This window comes from Dendrobates tinctorius, unplaced genomic scaffold (assembly GCF_039654945.1).
Source record: "Dendrobates tinctorius isolate UK_male_01 unplaced genomic scaffold, ASM3965494v1 ptg000384l, whole genome shotgun sequence".
NCBI lineage: Eukaryota > Metazoa > Chordata > Amphibia > Anura > Dendrobatidae > Dendrobates > Dendrobates tinctorius.
The window spans coordinates 1,635,148-1,655,298 of NW_027362050.1; the positions used below are offsets into that span (position 1 = coordinate 1,635,148).

General features: G+C 46.3%; 2 protein-coding genes across 4 annotated transcripts in view; both read right to left on the reverse strand.

The window, feature by feature from the left end:
* Positions 1-20,149, reverse strand: part of KAT5 (lysine acetyltransferase 5) — a 42,316-nt gene extending 22,167 nt beyond the window's left edge. The window contains exons 1-11 of one of the 3 annotated variants that reach the window (XM_073563302.1): positions 20,037-20,149; positions 18,841-18,907; positions 12,587-12,655; positions 8,580-8,716; positions 7,506-7,577; positions 6,578-6,649; positions 6,368-6,448; positions 5,903-5,983; positions 5,551-5,799; positions 5,359-5,448; positions 3,676-3,816 (exon numbers count right to left, since the gene is read on the reverse strand). In XM_073563302.1, coding sequence (XP_073419403.1) covers positions 3,676-3,816; positions 5,359-5,448; positions 5,551-5,799; positions 5,903-5,983; positions 6,368-6,448; positions 6,578-6,649; positions 7,506-7,577; positions 8,580-8,716; positions 12,587-12,655; positions 18,841-18,907; positions 20,037-20,045 — 1,068 coding nt within the window. In that variant the 5' untranslated portion in view covers positions 20,046-20,149. Of the gene's footprint in view, positions 1-3,675; positions 3,817-5,358; positions 5,449-5,550; positions 5,800-5,902; positions 5,984-6,367; positions 6,452-6,577; positions 6,650-7,505; positions 7,578-8,579; positions 8,717-12,586; positions 12,656-18,840; positions 18,908-20,036 lie in introns of all 3 variants that reach the window. The other 2 variants (XM_073563301.1, XM_073563303.1) reach the window with 2 other exon arrangements.
* LOC141076040 (uncharacterized) lies at positions 12,667-18,826 on the reverse strand. The gene is made up of 2 exons (XM_073563300.1): positions 17,781-18,826; positions 12,667-17,044 (listed from the first exon to the last, which is right to left on the reverse strand). Exon 2 carries the CDS (start codon positions 16,299-16,301, stop codon positions 14,586-14,588), a length of 1,716 nt encoding a protein of 571 aa, XP_073419401.1. The 5' UTR covers positions 16,302-17,044; positions 17,781-18,826; the 3' UTR covers positions 12,667-14,585.
* Positions 20,150-20,151: the final 2 nt, after the last annotated feature.

Consider the following 20,151-nt stretch of genomic DNA (forward strand, 5'->3'; position numbering starts at 1 on the left):
AAAACACTGGGCAAAACTGTCACTGAAAAAGACCTGGGTGTATGGGTGGACAACTCACATTTAGTGGCCAGTGTCAGGCAGCTGCTGCAAAGGCAAATAAAATAATGGGATGCATTAAAAGAGGCATTGATGCTCAGGAGGAGAACATAATTTTACCTCTATATAAGTCACTAGTGCGACCACACTTCGAATACTGTGTACAGTTCTGGTCTCCGGTGTATAAGAAAGACATAGCTGAACTGGAGCGGGTGCAGAGAAGAGCGACCAAGGTTATTAGGGAACTGGGGGGGGGTCTGCAATACCAAGACAGGTTATTACACTTGGGGTTATTTAGTTTGGAGAATCGAAGGCTTAGGGGTGATCTTACTACAATGTATAAATATATGAGGGGACAGTACAAAGACCTTTCTAATGATCTTTTTACTCTTAGACCTGTGACGGGGACAAGGGGGCATCCTCTACGTCTGGAGGAAAGAAGGTTTAAGCATACTAACAGAAAGGATTCTTTACTGTAAGAGCAGTGAGACTATGGAACTCTCTGCCATATGATGTTGCAATGAGTGATTCCCTACTAAAATTTAAGAAGGGACTGGATGCCTTTCTTGAAAAGTATAATATTACAGGGTATATACACTAGTTTCCTTAGTGTTGCGTTGATCCAGGGACCTAGTCTGATTGCCGTATGTGGAGTCGGGAAGGAATTTTTTTCCCCAATGTGAAGCTTACTGTTTGCCACATGGGTTTTTTTTTGCCTTCCTCTGGATCAACATGTTAGGGCAAGTTAGGATAGGATATGGGTTGAACTAGATGGACTTAAAGTCTCCCTTCAACCTTAATTACTAAATTACTATGTTACTATGTTCACCTTATTTTCCCCCATTTAATCATATAATATTCGAATATTATGTTTTGAATATATTGACAGTATCATAAAATCTACCACATGGTGTTAATTTATTGAATCTGTCACTATGCACTTTCTATTTACGGTATCTTATTTTATTTAGCAATCAGAATCATTTATCTATACATTATTCGTTTTTTTCTATATTTCTTTGACATTTTATTTTTTGCTGACTAGTCTGCCATTCCATGCCCCTTGTATCACACATGTACTTTGTTTTTGATTTTTTTTAATATAAACCTTTGTGACATCATTCTTTTATGATATTTTGTGTAATCATGTTTTTTAGTTGCTAAAAAAGTGATTTTTTTTTTATTAGTACTGTGAATATCTCTTTTTGGATTATATATGGTTTGGAATCAGGTCTGGCGCCCAGTTCTCTCAAAGGCCAGATTTCGGCATTATCTGTTTTGTTCGAGGGCAGGATCGCTTCAAAACTGCAGGTGAGGACATTTCTTCAAGGGGTCTGCCATATGGTGCCCCCTATCAAACGACGTTGGATGCCTGGAGGCTCTTTAAGAGTCTCCCTTCGAGCTGCTGCAGGACTTTTCTCTGACCTGCCTTTCCTGGAAGGTCGCCTTTCTCGTCGCGGTGACGTCAGTCAGGCGGGTCTCGGAGCTAGCTGCCCTGTCGAGCCGCTTTCTTAATTTTTCACCAGGAAAAGGTGGTTCTCAGGCCGTCCCCATCCTTCTTACCCAAGGTGGTCTCCTCGTTCCACCTTAACGAGGACTTTGTTCTGCCCTCGTTTTGCCCGGCACCAGTACACCGTGTTGAGCGGGCTCTTCACACTCTGGATCTGGTGAGAGCTCTCAGACAGCGGCTTTCCATAAGACGGATGCCTTGTTCGTTGTTCCTGAGAGTCACAGGAAGGGTCTCACCGCTTCTAAGTCTACTATAGCCAGGTGGATATGCTCGGCTATTTAAGAGTCTTACCGCCTCAGGGGCCATCCTATACCTGTGGGGATCAAGGCACACTCCACTCGGCCAGAGGTAGCTTCTTGGGCCATTCGGCACCAGGCTTCGGAAGAACAGGTTTGTAAGGCTGCGACTTGGTCCAGTCTGCATACATTCTCGAAGCATTACAACATTCACACTCAGACTTCCACGGATGCGGGCCTGGGCAGACGAATTTTGCAGGCAGCGGTAGTGCATCTTTAGACAGTTGGTACGTGGGGTTTGAGTTCTGTCCTTTTCCCACCAAGGGACTGCTTTAGGACGTCCCATGGTCCCGTGTCCCCCAATGGGGTGAAGGAGAAACAGGGATTTTTGTGTACTCACCGCAAAATTCTTTTCTCAGAGCCACTCATTGGGGGACACAGCACCCACCCTGTTAGCTTGAAGGTTTGAGTTCTTCTTTGGTGTGACGTTTTTTGTACCTTTGTATGTTGTTCACATTCTCCTACTGCTTTACCACTGTACTGGTTCGGCTGGAGCCAGCGTGTGGGTGTATACTGCAGAGGAGCAGTTAACTCTTTTGTGTTTACTTGGTGTCAGCCTCCTAGTGGTAACAGCATAACACTCACTGTCCTATGGCCCGGAGAAAACGATTTCACGGTGAGTACAAAAAAAAAAAAAAAAAAAAGAAATCGCTGTATTCCCATCCTTGTACGCATGGCCCCCCATGAGAGAAGCAAAAAAAAAAAAAAAAACAGAAGACCATCCTACTTTTACATTCCCATCTTGTTCTGGCTTCCAGCAGCTCCTGTGGCCGAGTGATCATGTGTCCCCGCTCATTAAGATAGTGAATATTCACCTCTCTCTAGCCTATGGGAGTGGAGAGAGGTGAATATTCATTACCTTAATGAGCGGGCACCTGTGAGGACTTGGCAGCTGCGGTTGTAACTGTGTGTGCGCTATAAGAGAAATGAATATTCATTGCCAATGCAGTGAATATTCATTTCTCTTTAGCAGCGTGCACAGGCTTTAGCCGCAGCCTCTGGCTCCTGCCTCCTGTGACCCGCTGCTCCCCCTCCCCCGCCATAAACTGGGACAATGACTCGTGTATAAGCCGTGGGGGGGGGTGGGTTTCAGCACATAAAAAAATAAGAAATACAGCAGAGTGATAGTAGAAATGATATGAATAATAATACCGTATATACTCATGTATAAATGTATAAGCCGAGTTTTTCAGCAAATTTTTTTTGTCAGCCTAATGATGATCTGTTTCTCTTCCATTGAGAGCTCTTTTGGCAGCATGTTGTAGGCTCACAGCAACAACTTCCAAATGCCACACCTGGAATCAGGTCCAGACCTTTACCTGCTTAGTGGATGATGGATTAACAAGGGAAAACCCCCATGGAGCCCATTGAAGAGCTTTTGAGATAACTGTCCAATTAACTTTGGTCCCATTAAAAAGAGGCAGCCACATATTAAAGAGCTGTAGTTCTAATACCTCCATAAATTTTGATGTGAATACTCTCAAATTAAAGCAGAGAGTCTGCACTTTAAGCCCATATTGATTATATAACTATCTTAAATAGGTTTTGGTAAACGTCTAAAATGCCAAAACTTGTGTCACTGTTTAAATATTGACCTATTACAATAGATCCAACTGGGCTAAATTGGGTTTGTCAGGTCACGGTCTTTCTTTCTCCCCCATTTACTAAAGGAAATTGTAAGCTACACTACCCTAGATGTCAAAAGGCAATGGAAACCCAAGGTAAAAGAAATAATGTAAGTAGATACAGAAGCTTCATCAACTAAAATCGAGACTTAAAGTCAGTTTGGCTTGTGTCCATTTATACTTGCATATTGATACAAAAGAAACCCACCTTTGAGAAGTAGCCAACAATGTGAAAGCCCTTGGAGTCGTACTCTGTCATAATGTAAAAGAGAAAGGGATCTGTGTCATAGTATAGTGTCTTGTGGTCCAAAAAGCATTTCGCCAAAAGGCAGAGATTCTGAGAGTAACTCTGGAAAAAAAAATGCATGTGAGACAAGTCAATGATAAAAAGAGGGGGAAAAAAAACGAATATCAACACAGGAACTTAGCCCATGATAAGTAGACAATGGGTCAAAGAAAAAACAAAACCAAAGAAAAAAAAAAAAAAAAACAGAGCAAGCTGTCACTCTCACTGTGACAGTGGCCACGGAAAAATGAGGGAACCTGCTCCACGTGCATCCCACAACCTGGATGTTTGGGCCCAACTTTGGTAGAGGTGTATTGGGGTTCTTAAACTAGACAGTTTTACATACAGAATATGTATCATAGTGGTTCACAAAGTCTGATCATTTTGCACATCTTCTCACTGTCCAGGTAAGTTTACACCGCCTCTTAGTTGACTTATTTTTAAGCAAAAACTTTGCAGTACTGTGTCACATCTACTTTTCTGCCTAAAAAGAGGTAATATTTAGGTGTGCTGCTCCCCACCGCCGATGCAGGTTTACCATTACAGGACTCGAGAGTCAAACAACAAGAAAGGTTTAAACCCGATATTCGATTTTTATGACAGAGGTATGGAAGCACATACCCATCCAGCTGTCATAGAAATTAAAGTGTATTAGACATCCTGGGGTTGGACCACATGTATATTACTGCCTATTCACGGCACCATTGTTCCAAAGGAGGCACTCCAGAGCCCCTCCATTAAGATTGGAGGGGGGCTCGTAGATAATCTCTACCAGTGATAAGCAATCCTATGGATATGTGAAAATGTATTATTAAAAGGGAATCAGTTACCTCTACAAATGCTATTTAGTTGCCGATCCAGTGTTAATCTGCAATAACTAGTGTCTATATAGTCTCTGGCTACAGGGAAAAAATGAACGTATCCTCTCCTCACAGTCGTTTGCTTTCCAGTCATTTGGGCTGTGCAGGGAGTAGTCACTATACTGTGAGCTTGCTGTAATCACTTCTCTGCACAACAAGTGACAGAGTGGTTGTTACACCAGGTGTCGGGGGAGTGATTACAGCCACACTCACAGTGTATTTAGTGGTGACTGTATCAGACTCCCTGCACTGGCCCAAAGGCTAGAAACGGGCAGCTGTAGGGAGAAAAGAACTTCATTTTCTGCCTACAGACGTTCCTCCAATAAACCTGCCAGAAATTATTTAATCATTACTTCCGGATTACCACTATATCTTCAGGAAAATAGAACTTTAAGCCCTTTCGATAGTATAGGGGATAAATTATTGATCACTGGAGGTCCCACAGCTGGGACCCCCACTGGTCCAGAGAACGTGGCAAAGCGCAAGAGAACATAGCTCAGCAATTACCAACAGCACCATAGAGAATAAATGGAGCCGAGGTGCTCATGCTCAACATCCTCTATTCAGATGGGGCTCTGCAGATTCCATACTTGTGGGGATACCAACGTTTAGACCCCCAGCCACCAGTAAGTTCTCTTATCCTATTGATACATATTCTTGGTACAAGCCCTAAATGCCAATAATCATGCAGAAGTGATAATCTCTATGGTAGTTTTCTATCTTTAACACTTAACAGCTTTTATACCTTATTTTTGCGTCCATCTATTTCAAAGAAAGATATAGTCCCCTTTCTGTAGATTTCATTTCCGGGGGGATGTCGCAAGTTACATTTAGTCTGCGAACAATAAAGAAATAAAAACAGAAACGGTGTTATTCTGGTAGTCTTAACCAGAAGAACATCACGTACTTTAAAGATTTTCTGCAGCGTCTTACATACCAGGTGTCTTTGTAGACACTTAAGACTCTTTAGATACTTGAGGCAGAATTCACATAAATAAAGTACGGGTAACACAGTCAACTCTTGTGGGTACGGTGAAAAGTACCAAGGCTTAAGCCGGTGACGTCCCAGTTCAATGCACTCTATGTTCTTCATGCGAGTAATGATGTCATCGTGGCTCCGGTCAGACACCAAGCTACCGGTCATCCGAGGTGCAGAAGGAATTCCATCAGAGCTGTCCTGGGAATCCTGAACATAGCGAAGGCTAAAGTTAAAGATATCACCTTTCAGACAAGCCCCCATATTACAAACAGCATGTATGACAGCAGTTATATCCACACATAGCCCTGACCTCATCTGCACTCGGGCAGTTAGATTTCCGCTTGCGTCCTGGAGGTACAGCGGGTGCACTTGGCCGGCGCGACGCTCCATTCTAGAAGGAAACAACAAGGCTTCGTTAAAAAGTTATTCTCAAGTTTGAAAGTTATCCCATGGACAGGAGATAAGATTTCTGAGGGTCCAAAAAGCACAGGCTGAATGGAGTGGTGGTTGATTATTACAAATGCCACTCCATTCATTCTTAAAGGGATCACCGGAGATAGTCTGCTCTTCGGTCCTCCCATAAGAATGAATGACCTCCCCTCCATTTATCCATGGCTCTTTAGAGATCCGATTCTTATGTTCAATTGATGGATCCGCAGCGATCACGAAGTTATCCCCTACCCTATGGATAGGGAAAAACTTTCAAACTTGATAATACCCCTTTAAAAAGCAAACAAGAGAAACCTCAATGCTGCCTGTCTCTGAAGGGCTTTACCTGTGGGAATACAGAGGCTTGTGTGGTTTCAGGTGCTGGTGGAACTGGTGTTGCTGGTGACACGACTTCTACTTTCCGCTTCTGCTAGGAAAGGTAAAATGACATGCAAAGATGTAATGAAAAAAAAGCATATGGCAAAATATGCCGCATGGAGAATACTGAAGTCAGGGGCTACAGACATGAATGGAAGTATGGGAGACAAAGTCTTACTGGAACAGGGAGAGATTTTCCTCCTCCCGCAGGGGCTGCAGCTGGAGGTAGAATGAGTTCAGGAATCTTCCTCTGTGGAAAAGGAATGACACAGGCTTATAACCCCCTACCCACGGTTGTGGGAGGGCCAGATGTATGGCTTGTACCTTACCATTACTACGTGGCATGGGAGAGACACCTACAGCATTTCTTTGTGCCAGGGACAGAAATAAAGTTAGAATCTGCCTGTGTCATTGGGTTGTGCATCCCATCTGTGTTATAGGCATGACAGACCTGGCAGCCAGGGGGCAACCAGACACGTCGGGGGAAAAAAAAAAAAAAAAAAAAAAAAGATGCTAAATGCTATGGATACATTAAAGGGACCTGCTGCGTCAATATATCTGCCCCAGATGCAGGCAGCATGATATCTAGCATACGCCGTGATCATGGCGTGCTCTTCGGATGGGTTTACAGATATAGCCCAGCAACCCGAAGGAGTGGGTTAACTGTTGAATGAGGCATATAACGGGGTTAAACGGACCATTAAACATCGATAAACTGGTGATTGTCGAGTTGAATGAAAATAAAGCTTAAAGGGGTTGTCCAGTGATAACTTGATGATTGGCGGGGGTCTAACAGCTGGAACCAGCACTGATCGGAACGACAGAGCACTTTTATAACAGTTACAAAATGGAGTGGAAGTGAGCAGCCCCACAGGGGTTAAACGGAGAAGCGGTCAAGCATGTGCACTGCCACTTCATACTAAAATAAGTAACAGTGCCCCATTCTGTTCATCGATGCCGGTTTCCAGTGGTAGGACCCATCTGATCACCAAGTCATCACCTAGCCTGTGCATAGCTCACAACTTACTTTCACCAGACAACCCCTTTAGTTGCTGTATAATGAAATGATGTGCAGCTTTCTGATACACCGAGTTTCAGGTCCTCACCGCTTCAAGATCTCTGCTGGCTGTCAGTGATAGAAGAACTTCTTGTTTACATCCAGAGGCTGAAAACCCGTCCTGATCAGGTCATGTGAAATAAAAAAAAAAATAAGGTACATGAATACAGTCCATAATAATGAAGCTTTTATAAAACTCAATCCATTCATATAAACAATTTATTTTTATGCTACTAGGTGCTGGAAAGCCACTAGTTGGAGACCAACCAATATATCCTGCTGTATTTTTACACCCTCAGAGGAGTTGTGTGACCAAAAAAAACAAAAACAAAACATGGCTGTTTTCATCCGTAAAAAGTGGTCTCTACATGCCCACGGTTTGTATTATCTAGTGCTCAGTTTCAATACCAAACATACCTCATGGACATATATGTCACCATTCTGGGAAAAAGTAGTTGAGTTTTGTTATATGGGTGGTCTACAACTTTAAAATTTAATTTTATGGGTGCAGGGGGGGGGTTTGGTGGAAGAAATAAAAAAAACAAAAAACCTACACTCACCTGCTGGACTGATGCTGCTCCTCCACCGTGTCTTGGAATCAAGGTGAGGGCATTACGTGCAGGTAATCGGTGGCCGCTGATCAGCCACAGCTTTCAAGTTCCATCCGAAAAGGAAGAAACAAAATTTCTGGTTCAGACAGAATGTGAAGGATGCATCCGATCAGCGGCTACTGATTGCCTGCAGCGGTCACATACTGCAAGACACAGTACCAAGTGTGAATGAGCAACACTGGTCCAGTGATTCAATATTTCTTTCCCCAAATTGGACTCATTAACTTCTTAACGCTCCATGACACAGTATTAGGTCATGGCGTGTGTGAGGGTCAGGAGCTGAGCATGTTCTACACATGATAGATGCCGGCTGTATAACAACTGGCATCTGCCTTTAACAGTAGCAATCAGCGCTACTGAAGGTCTCTTAAATGCCGCTGTCAATCATTGAAAACAGCATTTAAGCGCTGCAATCTGGCACGATAATTCATTTAGGCCTTTCGTTCATACCATCCTTCTGAAGCAATGACCTGCCAGAAACGGCCATCCTTCCAAACTTAGTGGGTACTTACCACTTCCCTCTCCGGTGAGCTGGGCCTTGATCCAGACAGACCATTCTTTGTTGGAGTCTTGGCTTCTTTTTTTGGAAACTGAATCTTCTTCAAGTCTAAGCGATCATAGGTGACCCACTCATCCAGTCGCTTATTGACTACAGGAAGAATGAAAGATGTAAGAGTCTTAAGGTGGCCATATTCCATAATAATAATAATAATAATTTTTATTTATATAGTGCCAACATATTCCGCAGCACTTTACAATTAAGCGGGGAAATGTACAGGCAATAAATTGAAAACAAGTTAAGACAATTTACACAGTGACATTAGGAGTGAGGTCCCTGTTTGCAAGCTTACAATCTACAAGGAAATGGGGGGGACAGTAGGTGAAAAGTGCTTGTTATTTCAGGTCTGGCAATTATAATAGAGATTTTCATATAAAGCTGCATGATACGGTCATACAACCCGTGTGTTTAAGTGCAATAGTCAAGTATCAAGTGCAGTCATCGTGTGCATGGAGGGTGTGGAGACCGGTGAATAGTAGGGTGCAGATTCAGAATAATATTTGGAAGGAGGGAACAGGGCAAAGTTAGTTTACTGAGTAGTTGATGTGGAAGGCTTGTTTGGAGAGATGGGTTTTCAAAGCGCGCTTGAATAGGTTGGGGCTAGATATTAGTCTGATCGTCTGGGGAAGTGCATTCCAGAGAGCTGGCGCAGCAAGAGAGAAGTCTTGGAGACGGAGGTGCGAGGTTCGGATTACAAGGGATGTTAGTCTTAGGTCATTTGTAGAACGGAGGGCACTTGTAGGGCGATAGACAGAAATGAGAGAGGAGATATAAGGTGGTGCAGCACTGTGGAGGGCTTTGTGGGTGAGAGAGATGAGTTTATACTTGGACCCTGTAGCGAATAGGTAGTCAGTGTAATGACTGGCACAAAATGGAGGCATCGGTGAAGCGGCTGGACAGAAATATGACCCTGGCTGCCGCTTTCAAGATGGATTGGAGAGGAGAAAGTTTGGTAAGAGGGAGACCGATCAGAAGAGAGTTGCAGTAGTCCTGGCGAGAATGAATAAGAGCGACAGTAAGAGTCTTAGCAGTTTCAAAGGTGAGAAAAGGTCGGATTCTGGAGATGTTTTTAAGATGCAGGTGACAAGAGCGAGTGAGTTATCGGCTATAAGTAGTAAAGGAAAAGTTTGGTGTCGAATATGACCCAAAGACAGCGGGCATGCTGCTTGGGAGTTATGGTTGAACCCTCCAGGGTTATTTCGATGTTAGGTAGAGTGAGGTTAGTAGAGGGGAGAAAGACAAGAAGTTCAGTTTTCGAGAGATTTAGTTTCAGATAGAGGGAGGACATTATGTTAGTGACAGCAGACAGACAATCCTTGGTATTTTGAATAAGGGTAGGGATGATATCAGGGGAAGAAGTGTATAATTGGGTGTCATCAGCATAGAGATGATGCTGGAACCCAAATCTGCTGATTGCTTGTCCAATAGGGGCAGTGTATAGAGAGAAGAGGAGGGGGCCTAGGACTGAGCCCTGCGGGACCCCGATAGTAAGGGGACAAGGAGAGAAGAGGAGCCAGCAAAAGATACAGTGAAAGAGCGGTCAGAGAGGTAAGAGGAGAACCAGGAGAGGGCTGTGTCCTTGAGGCCTATAGAGTGGAGCATAGTGAGGAGGAGCTGGTGATCCAGTGTCAAATGCGGCAGAGAGATCCAGGAGAATCAGCAGGGAGCAATGACCTTTCGATTTAGCTGTTATTAGATCATTATAGACTTTAGTGAGGGCAGTTTCAGTGGCGTGTAAATAGCGGAAACCAGATTGTAAGGGGTCGAGAAGAGAGTTATCTGAGAGATAGCGGATTAGACGGGAGTAGGAGTGGACCTAGTGTTCAAGGAGTTTAGAGATGAAGGAAAGGTTAGAGACAGGTCTGTAGTTAGCAGTGCAGTTCTGGTCCAAGGATGGCTTTTTAAGTAAAGGGGTTATGATGGCATGTTTAAATGAGGAGGGAAATATACCTGAAGAAAGATAGAGGTTAAATATTTTATAGTCAGGTGAGTGGTGACCACTGGTGAGAGAGACTGCAGGAGATGTGAAGGAATGGGGTCACTGTTGCAGGTTGTAGGCCGAGCAGAGGCGAGGAGCTTGGAAACTTCCTCTTCTGAAACAGGCTCAAAGATATCTAGTGAGCTTGAGGTGCGGCAGGGAAGGGGATCCAGGCACTGAGGAGATTGGCCTGAGATATCCTGATGGATGTGGTTGATTTTTTCTAGGAAATAAGTGGCCAGATCCTCACCGCTGAGGTTGGTGATGGGGGCCTGTACTTTAGGTTTCAGGAGGGAGGTTAAGGTTTCAAAAAGTCGTTTTGGATTGTTGGATAGTGAGGTGATGAGGGTGGTGAAGTAAGATTGTTTGGCCAGATGAAGGGCAGATTTATAGGTTTTGAGCATGAACTTATAGTGGATGAAGTCTTCTGCTAAGAGAGATTTTCTCCACTGCCGCTCTGCACTCCTTGAGCAGTGCTGAAGAAGGCATGTTTGCATTGTGTGCCAGGGCTGCCATTGTCTGTGTCGGGTCTTTCTGCATGCAGAAGGTGCTGCTTCATCTAGGGCATTCTTCAGTGTATTATTGAAGTGTGACAATGCTAAGTCTGGACAGGAGAGGGAGGAGATGGGGGCTAAAGATGTGTGGAGAATGTCCATAAGCTGCTGGGTATTAATGGTACGTGTATTCCGATAAGTGTGGTAAGTGGGGGGGTGTCCCGGGTGAGGAGACAATTCTTGACAGAGAAGGAAAGAAGGTTGTGGTCCGAGAGCGGGAGAGGGGAGTTAGTAAAGGCGTGCAGTGAGCCGGGACGGGAGAAAACAAGGTCCAGAGTATTCCCGTCCTCATGTGTAGGAGAATTAGTAAACTGTGAGAGGCCGAATGAAGAAGTTAAGAGAAAGAAGATGAGAGGCAGATTGGGAGAGGGGATCATTGATGGGGATGTTAAAGTCTCCCATGTTGAGGTTGGGGACGTCACAGGATAGAAAGTGAGCAAGCCAGGTGGCGAAGTGGTCTAGAAACTGGTGGGAGGAGCCTGGAGGGCGATAACCGCCACTCGTAAGAAGGGCTTAAAGAGTCTGACGGCGTGGACTTCAAAGGAAGGAAATGTGAGGGAAACGGGGGGGGGGGGGGGGGGGATGACCTGGAAAGCACATTGTGATGAAAGGAGCAAACCAACACCTCCACCCTGTCTGTTCTCAGGTCTGGTGGTATGTGAAAATTTGATCCCACCAAACAAGAGAGCAGCAGCAGCGGTGGTGTCTGAATGCTGGATCCAGGTTTCTGTAATAGCCAGAAGGTTAAAGGGAATTGGAGAGGAAAAAATTGTGAATGCAAATTAGTTTGTTACACAGACCGTGCATTCCAGAGAGCACATTGGAAAGCGATAGGAGAAGGTATGCACTGAATGTTAATACGATTAGCAGGGTTTCTATATGCAGCTGGAGGAGAGATTGATATGATCAATGCTTAATGTAGTACGACTGACCAAGAAGCATGTTTGTATGAAAACTTATGCACCTTACCTGTCTCCTGCACTGTCCACCTGCCATTATCTAACTGTCAAGCACGTTATCCTGTTGCACTTATTATCTGTTGCACGCGTGCTATCCCAGCCAAAGCTATATGAAATGAAATGTCTGCTAGCATCAGGCACCAAATAGAGCAACAAGTCGCTTGATTGGCTGAAGGCACTCACATTTTCCCATGCATATGACGAGCAAAGGGAGAAAGAAAGAAAAAGAAAAAAAAAAACCCTGCCAGACACCTTAGGGCAGCTTATCTGAGCAAACTAAAATCCAACACTCTGAATCCTTCTCCCCTCCCAACATCTGCCACTGGGGTAAGTCAGGCAGCCCCATACACATCAGATGGTCAGAGGTCGGCGTATGACCATGTTTCCAAGCATGTCAGCGGCAGAATGTATAGTGATCAGCCTTTTTTTTAATTCTCATCAATTATTATGCAATGCAATGTCTACTTACAGTCGATATAATGGACATAGAACAGCTTCTTTGCAGTAAGGTCTTTGACGCTCAGGATTTCTGCCAGTGCTGAAAATAAATGGAAAAAGAAAATTAATTCTGTGCTCCCACTCAGTTGAACAAACCTTCCTTTCTATTTGTAGATTTCACCTGTTTATTGATCACAACATCTAAGACACCTTTACAGCACCATTCATAGGGTATGACTGCACTTGCTGCAGGTGTTGTTAAAGGGGTTTTCTCATGTTCTATATTCCTGAAACCATGCCTCCTGCTTGCCAGGGGGTAGTGGGTTCCTGTTTGACAGTTCTGACCAGCAGCGTGGTCACAGCGCTCTCTCCCACTTCAGAACAGCACTTACAAGCTCCATTGGAGATCTCTTTTAAGAGCTGTGCTCCTTGCCTGGGAGCCAGCCACCTGGTATAGGCAGCAGAGTTGACTGGACAGGATTTTTACAAGCACATTACAATTCTACAATGACGAGACAACCCCTTTAAAAAACAGATCTTAAGGCTGCGATGATATAGATATTCTAAAGTGAATTTTCACAAATTGTTAAACCGGATATTAAAATAAGCCAAACTTCAAAAGTCATATCATTGCCTTCATGTACCGGTGAATAATGGGAAAAGATGGATTTTTGGTTCTTACCGTAAAATCTCTTTCCTGAGAGCCTTCATTGGGGGACACAGAATACCATGGTGTATGCTGCTGCTGCTAGGAGGCTGACACTATGCAAAACAAGAAAATTAGCTCCTCCCCGGCAGTATACACTCACCGACAGGCACTAGGCACCTCAGTTGGTGAAAAAGCAGTAGGAGAAGCAACGGAACACTCTAAACATATGTACCAACCCAACAAGGGACTCAAAGACCCAACACGGTACAATTTAAACAGGGAGGGTGCTGTGTCCCCAATGAAGGCTCCAAGAAAGAGATTTTACGGTAAGAACCAAAAATCCATCTTTCTTTATCGCCTTATTGGGGGACACAGAATACCATGGGATGTTCCAAAGCAGTCCCAAGGGCGGGAACAGCAATAAGGAACGAAAGAACAGGAAGGGCTTAGGTCGGCCGGTGAGCCATCGCCGCCTGCAGAACCTTCCTACCAAAAACAGCATCAGACGAGGCCTGGGTATAAACCCTGTAGAACCTTGCAAATGTGTGCAAAGACGACCAGGTCACGGCCCTGCAAATTTGCAAAGCCGAAGCCTGGTGTCGAGCGGCCCACGAAGCTGCCACAGCCCGGGTGGAGTGACCTCTCACTCCCGGAGGGGGCCGTTTTCCTGAAGTCGGTATGCTTCCTGAATGGTAGAACGAATCCAGCGAGCGATCGTGGATTTGTATGCCGGAAGCCCTTTCCGGTGACCTTCAGAGATGACCAGAAATGAATCGGAATGACGAAGTGAAGCGGTCCTAGCGAGGTAGACACGCAAGGCTCTAACAACATCCAGTTTGTGGAGCGACTTCTCAAGAGGGTGAGAAGTAGCAGAACAAAACGATGGAAGAACGATATCCTCGTTGATGTGAAAGGAGGAAACCACCTTTGGAAGAAAGGCAGGAACGGGCCTGAGGACGACTTTATCCTGATGGAGCACCAGATAAGGAGAACGACATGATAAGGCCGCTAACTCCGAAACTCTTCTGATGACCGTCGCCATCACTTTCGTGAAAACACGGTGGGGCGGAGACTAGGCCGAAGGGAAGAGCCGTGAACTGGTAATGACTTTCCTGAATCGCAAACCTGAGATATTTCTGATGCTGCAAGCAAACAGGGATGTGAAGATAGGCATCCCGTATGTCCACAGAGCAGAGAAATTCTCCAGGCTCCATTGAGGCTATCACCGATCGAAGAGACTCCATTTTGAAGTGAAGAATCTTCACGTGGCGATTGAGCAATTTGTGGTCCAGGATTGGCCGCAGGGAGCCGTCTTTCTTCGGGACTACGAAGAGATTTGAGTAGAACCCTGAAAACTGTTCGTCTGAGGGAACGGGAACAATCACTCCGGCGGAAAGAAGGGAGGAGACGGCCTGAAAGAATCCTGGAATGTGGGACCGTTGTCTTGGAGGTCGAGACAGGAAAAACGCCTGTCTGGCGGGGAAGAAAATTCGATCTTGTAACCGGATGCGATGATTTCCCTGACCCAAGCGTCGTCGACAACCGACAGCCAAGCATCCACGAAAAAGGAAAGTCTGCCTCCCACCCTGGAAAAACTTCCAGGTGGGGGTGCCCCGTCACTTGGAGGAAAACCTACCGGAACGGGCACCTGAGGACCTGGAGTATTGTCCTCTAGATCTGCTGCGGGGAGCGGGCTTGTAAGATGGTTTCTTCTGCTCTCGTTCCCTAGATGCGGAAGGGCGCTCTTGCTGGACAGATCTCTCTGTGGATGAGAACGGACAAAAGGCCTAAAGGGCCGAAAACCCTTTCTGTTAAAAAGGCGTCTTGGTCGAGACTGGGGGAGGGAAGTACTTTTACCCACAGTGGCATCGGAAATTATTTGATCCAGCTTGGCCCCAAAGAGCCTAGAACCATGGAAGGGCAGATTGGTGAGCGACTTTTTAGAGGTGGTATCCGCATTCCATGACTTTAACCAAAGAACTCGGCGTACAGCCACTATATTGCTGTTAGCCCTTGCTACGCAACCGGCTGCATCTAAGGAGCCGGCTAAAAGGTATTTACCCGCATGATTAATTTGATCTGCTAGCTCTGCCAGCTCGTCCTGGGGAGCTGCCGCTAAGATGCCCCTGCGAAGAATTTTTGCCCAAGCCGAAATGACTTTAGCCACCCAGGAGGAGGCGAAAATAGGGCAGAGGGAGGCACCGGAGGCCTCAAAGATAGACTTCGCCAGAGATTCTAACTGCCTGTCTGCTGGATCCTTAAGCGATGCCCCGTCTGGAAGGGACAGAACCGTCTTAGAGGCTATGCGAGAAACGGGAGGGTCCACTTCAGGGGCTTTGGTCCATTTTGAAAGCAAATCAGCCTCAAAGGGGTACAGAACATCTAAATACCTGCAGCCCGAAAAGCGTTGCTCAGGGTGCTCCCAATATTTGGCTAGAGTAGTATCGAACTCCTTGTGGTTTGGAAAAGTTTTGAATGGAGGCCTTGAACGTTTAAATGGAACAGAACATTCCTGAGGAAGGGGCTTGTCCTGCTTAATCTCCAGGGTTTGGAAGATGGCCGAAAGGAGATTATCGACCATATTTTGTGTTTTAGACATGTCATCTGCTTCTGAACTAGATCCTGATTGTGGATCGTCGTCTGACCCAAGGTCGTCCTCTGAAGGAGACAGACACCTGGGTAAAGCAGACGGGCCTAGCGAACTGGAAGACGAGCCCGATAGGAGACGCTTCCTAGACATCCTACTCGGCCTGTCCCTCTGAAGGTTGCGGTCAGGTGCGGACGACTCACCTTGAGAGGCGGTCGGTGCAGAGGTGGCTGTAGATAGCTGAGGCAAACGTTCTAGGACCTGGACCAGGGACTGAGAGACTTTGGTCAGATCGGAGACCAACTGAGACATAGCAACGGCCCATTCTGGGAGAGGGGAAGTGCCCTCATCACGGGAATCTGTGTGCTCCTGAGAGGCCGACATAGCTGAAGGACTGCAGGACGGGCAGAAAGGAGATGGCTGACCCGAAGCCCACTTTTTTTTACAGCGCGCACAGGCGTAATGAGTAGCGGTGGGCTTGAAACAGAGATCCCTTGCAGAGTTGGGCATAAGGAAAACTGCGCTGAATGGCCGCGGGAATTGGGGAAGAACTGCGGAGGAGAGCTAATATTTCTGCCTAGAGCAGAGCATACCTAGTTCCGGCGAGCAGCAGAACTGCTGAAGTGTCCCCCAAGCAGCGCAGAAAGCCAGGACAGAAAAAACAGGAAATGCCTGATGAGGTGAGTGGTGGGCGGAGCTTAGCGGCTGAGCCGCAATTGGACATGACATACAAAAAGAGAAAAAGGAGCCCTGTGATGGGCTAAAAAAGGCGCGAGGACAGCACGCTCAGAAGGAGGAGGCGCTCTGAGAGCGGGAGCTGAAAACGAAAGAGCCGGCACCGCAGCCCCGTGATGGAATCGCTCAGGAAGGAGAAGAGAAAGGAGAGGTACTGTGCGCGCAGAAAAGCTTTGGAAACCCCTGCCCAGCTGTGACAACAGGGGAGAAAACACTGTATTTAGCCCTTGAATATATGTGGAGAGGCGCACGGCTGATGAGAGCGGCGCCCGTCAGGCAGGGATAGGGGCGGGAGATTCAAACAGCCTGATGTGTTACCGATGTTCCTCTGGTAATGCTGCGGGCTGGAGGGATCGTACAGGCACTTACCTGACGTCCCAGAAGAGGATGAACACAGGGGCCTCACAATGGTAGTGGCAAGCCGCTGGCAACTGTCCTCTTTACCCGCATCCTGCAGAAGACGGCCTTAACCTCTTGATGGCGAGGAAAATCTTGCGATCGCCGTCTTCCTCTCAGCCCTGCAAAACAGAAGCCGCAGAGACACCATCACGTGTTTCTCAACGCAAGCAATGACCAGCCAGGTCTTTGTCCGGGAAGGAACAACCACGGGAAGGGCAGTCTCCAATGAAGGAAACCACCTATGCCAAAACATGGTATCCATCCACATACAGCTGTTTCGGGGTATTGCCCCTCATCAGTGTGGAGTAGGAAACTGGCTGGTAGGAGCAATGCCTAGTAAAAAGACTATGAAGAGGAGGATGAATGAACTCATGGAGATCAACATTCGACACTGCGGAGACACCATCACGTGTTTCTCAACGCAGTGATTCTAGAGCACTGCCCCCATCCCTTATGGGAAATATGCAAAACATGCAAAACAGAAGCCGCGGAGACACCAATTGACCAGGACCGCCATTAAAAAAAAGAAAAAAAAAAAAAAAAAAAAACACAAACAAAATTATTGGTTTCCTTCATTGGAGACTGCCCTTCCCGTGGTTGTTCCTTCCCGGACAAAGACCTCGCTGGTCATTGCTTGCGTTGAGAAACACGTGATGGTGTCTCCGCGGCTTCTGTTTTGCATATTTCCCATAAGGGATGGGGGCAGTGCTCTAGAATCACTGCGTTGAGAAACACGTGATGGTGTCTCCGCAGTGTCGGATGTTGATCTCCATGAGTTCTTTCATCCTCCTCTTCTTCCTCTCAGCCCTGTCCCGAGAGAGGGGTGAGGAGAGGGATTTGGCAAGGACCAGTCACCTGTCCACATCCCATAGCACCAGAAGGTGATATGGAAAAAGTCCTGCCAGCATACTGAGAGTTGCGATGTGGGATCAGCCACACTGCTCGCTCAGCCGCCTGATATGGGAAAGCAGGGTGAACTTCCACCCTGTTTCCCGACTTGAATCTGCAAAACAAAAGACAAAAAATTAAAAAGTTCCACTAGAACACCTAAAGGAAAGAAAGGTTAATTGCGGATCTGGGGACATCCCGGTCCACCTCCTACAGACACTAAGCACAAACTGAGGTACTTGGTGCCTGTCGGTGGGTGTATACTGCCGGGGAGGAGCTAATGTTCTTGTTTTGAATAGTGTCGGCCTCCTAGCAGCATACACCATGGAATTCTGTGTCCCCCAATAAGGCGATAAAGAAATCATGACAGCGTCAGCAGAGCGCACTGTCAAGAGTTAGCAGTCATAAACTGACTGCAGACTTTTCTACCAAGCCTTGGACAACCCCTTTAAATAAATACACAAGTGGCGGATTTTTCATAGACAAGTGAAAAATCACTTTCATTCACCGAAAGAGGAATGTTTTAGTGGCAATAAATCTGCCATGTGTGAACTCGCCTTAAAAGTAAAAACCTAAGGCCACGTAAGATAGCAACAATAAAAGGCGGAATATGTTAGTGATATATACATAAAAAAATAATGATTATATACAACATGTATTACATGCCAGCCCTGATGAAGAGCACGCCGGGGTAAGACGGGCAAAATTTGCTAGAAGGGCCCAGCTCTCACTGAATTTGGACCATCGATTAGTCGCCGTGCACCGCCACAAAAAATGTGCTCTAGTCGGGGGCTATCGTCATTCATGCCAAGGGCTTTCTGTGCGCTCACTACTCAGCAAATATCTGGAATTGACCAGGACCGCCATTAAAAAAAAGAAAAAAAAAAAAAACACAAACAAAATTATTCCACAAGTACGACTTGCAAACTTTTTTCCTACAATTCAAGCAGCGGGATGCCACCATTCATTTGATAAACCGAAGCCTAAAAGTGCCTGGCGCTAATCATAAACCTCCCGGGACACTTACGCCACTCCACTTCATTGTCCTGGTTCTTGCGGAGGACGGGAAGTCGGCAACCTTCTACGATCTCCGCCTGAAATAAGCAAAATAATATCGGGAATGACTTTTACAATCGACCTAACGGCTGGGAGCATTTTGGCAATCATTGCATAAAAAAAAAAAAAAATAGAAATAAAAAAGTTGCAAAGTCTTTATAAAAAAACAAAAAACCAAAAAAACTCCCCCTGTATTGTGTTGACAGCACCTGGGCAGACCGTATTTTTTGGACTACAAGACGCACTGGACCATAAGACGCACCCCAATTTTCAGAAGGAAAATAGGGAAAAAAATAATAATGTGTCAAATGGGGGTCCGTCTTACAGTCCGAATTCAGCTTACCTGGGAAGGGATCCGGCACAGGTGGAGTGGTCACAGGGGACATTCAGTGGTCCAGGCTCGTGCGGGGGCGGCAGGTTGGTTGTGCTGGAGCAGCTGGGCTGTACTGTGGCAGCTGAGCTGGGCTGGGGCAGCTGGGCTCTGTGGGGTGAGGGTGGCGGCTCCGCCGGCTTTTCCTCCAAGCCCGTAGGCCCCCGCACATCCCTTGCTGGCCACCGCCATGTTGCGGTGGCCTCCGGGAACATGGACGCCGAGAAGATGGCCGCCGGTCCGGGGACGGCGCATGCGCAGGTTCAGATCTCGTCCCGAGATCTCGGGGGACGAGATTCAAATCTCGGCAACGAGATCTCGTCCCCCGGAGCACAGCCCGCTGCCACCACCGCACTACAGAGCCCCCGCGGCACCCGTACCAGCCTCACAGGTTAGTACATTGCGACCATAAGACGCACCCCCCACTTTCCCCAAAAAATTTGGGGGAAAAAAGTGCGTCTTATGGTCCGAAAAATACGGTATGTGTCTCCATGGTAACGGATCCTGTACGGTCTGAGCCTGCGGTCGTATTCCAGCATGTGTGTCCCCCTACTCGCGCAGCAGGCCACAAGATCGGAGTTTGTGCATTGATGGTTACCATGGAGACACATAGGTCTGCAGAGGAGCTGCACATTCAAAATGCTAAGATGTAAATATAACACACACACATATATATATATATATATATATATATACACACACACAGTATATATGGCACTATATATTTCTGCTGTTCTCAACCTGAAACCTGCCATTAATAAGGACAACTACGCACAACACAGAGCTGCAGCCCTCACCTCCGCCATGTTGGACCTTCCACCTCCTCTTCCGGTAGGGTAGATGCGAGACTGTATGGGCTCCTTCCATGTGTGATGTCAGCTCTGGGGGCGTGTCATACCGGGGGCGTGTCAT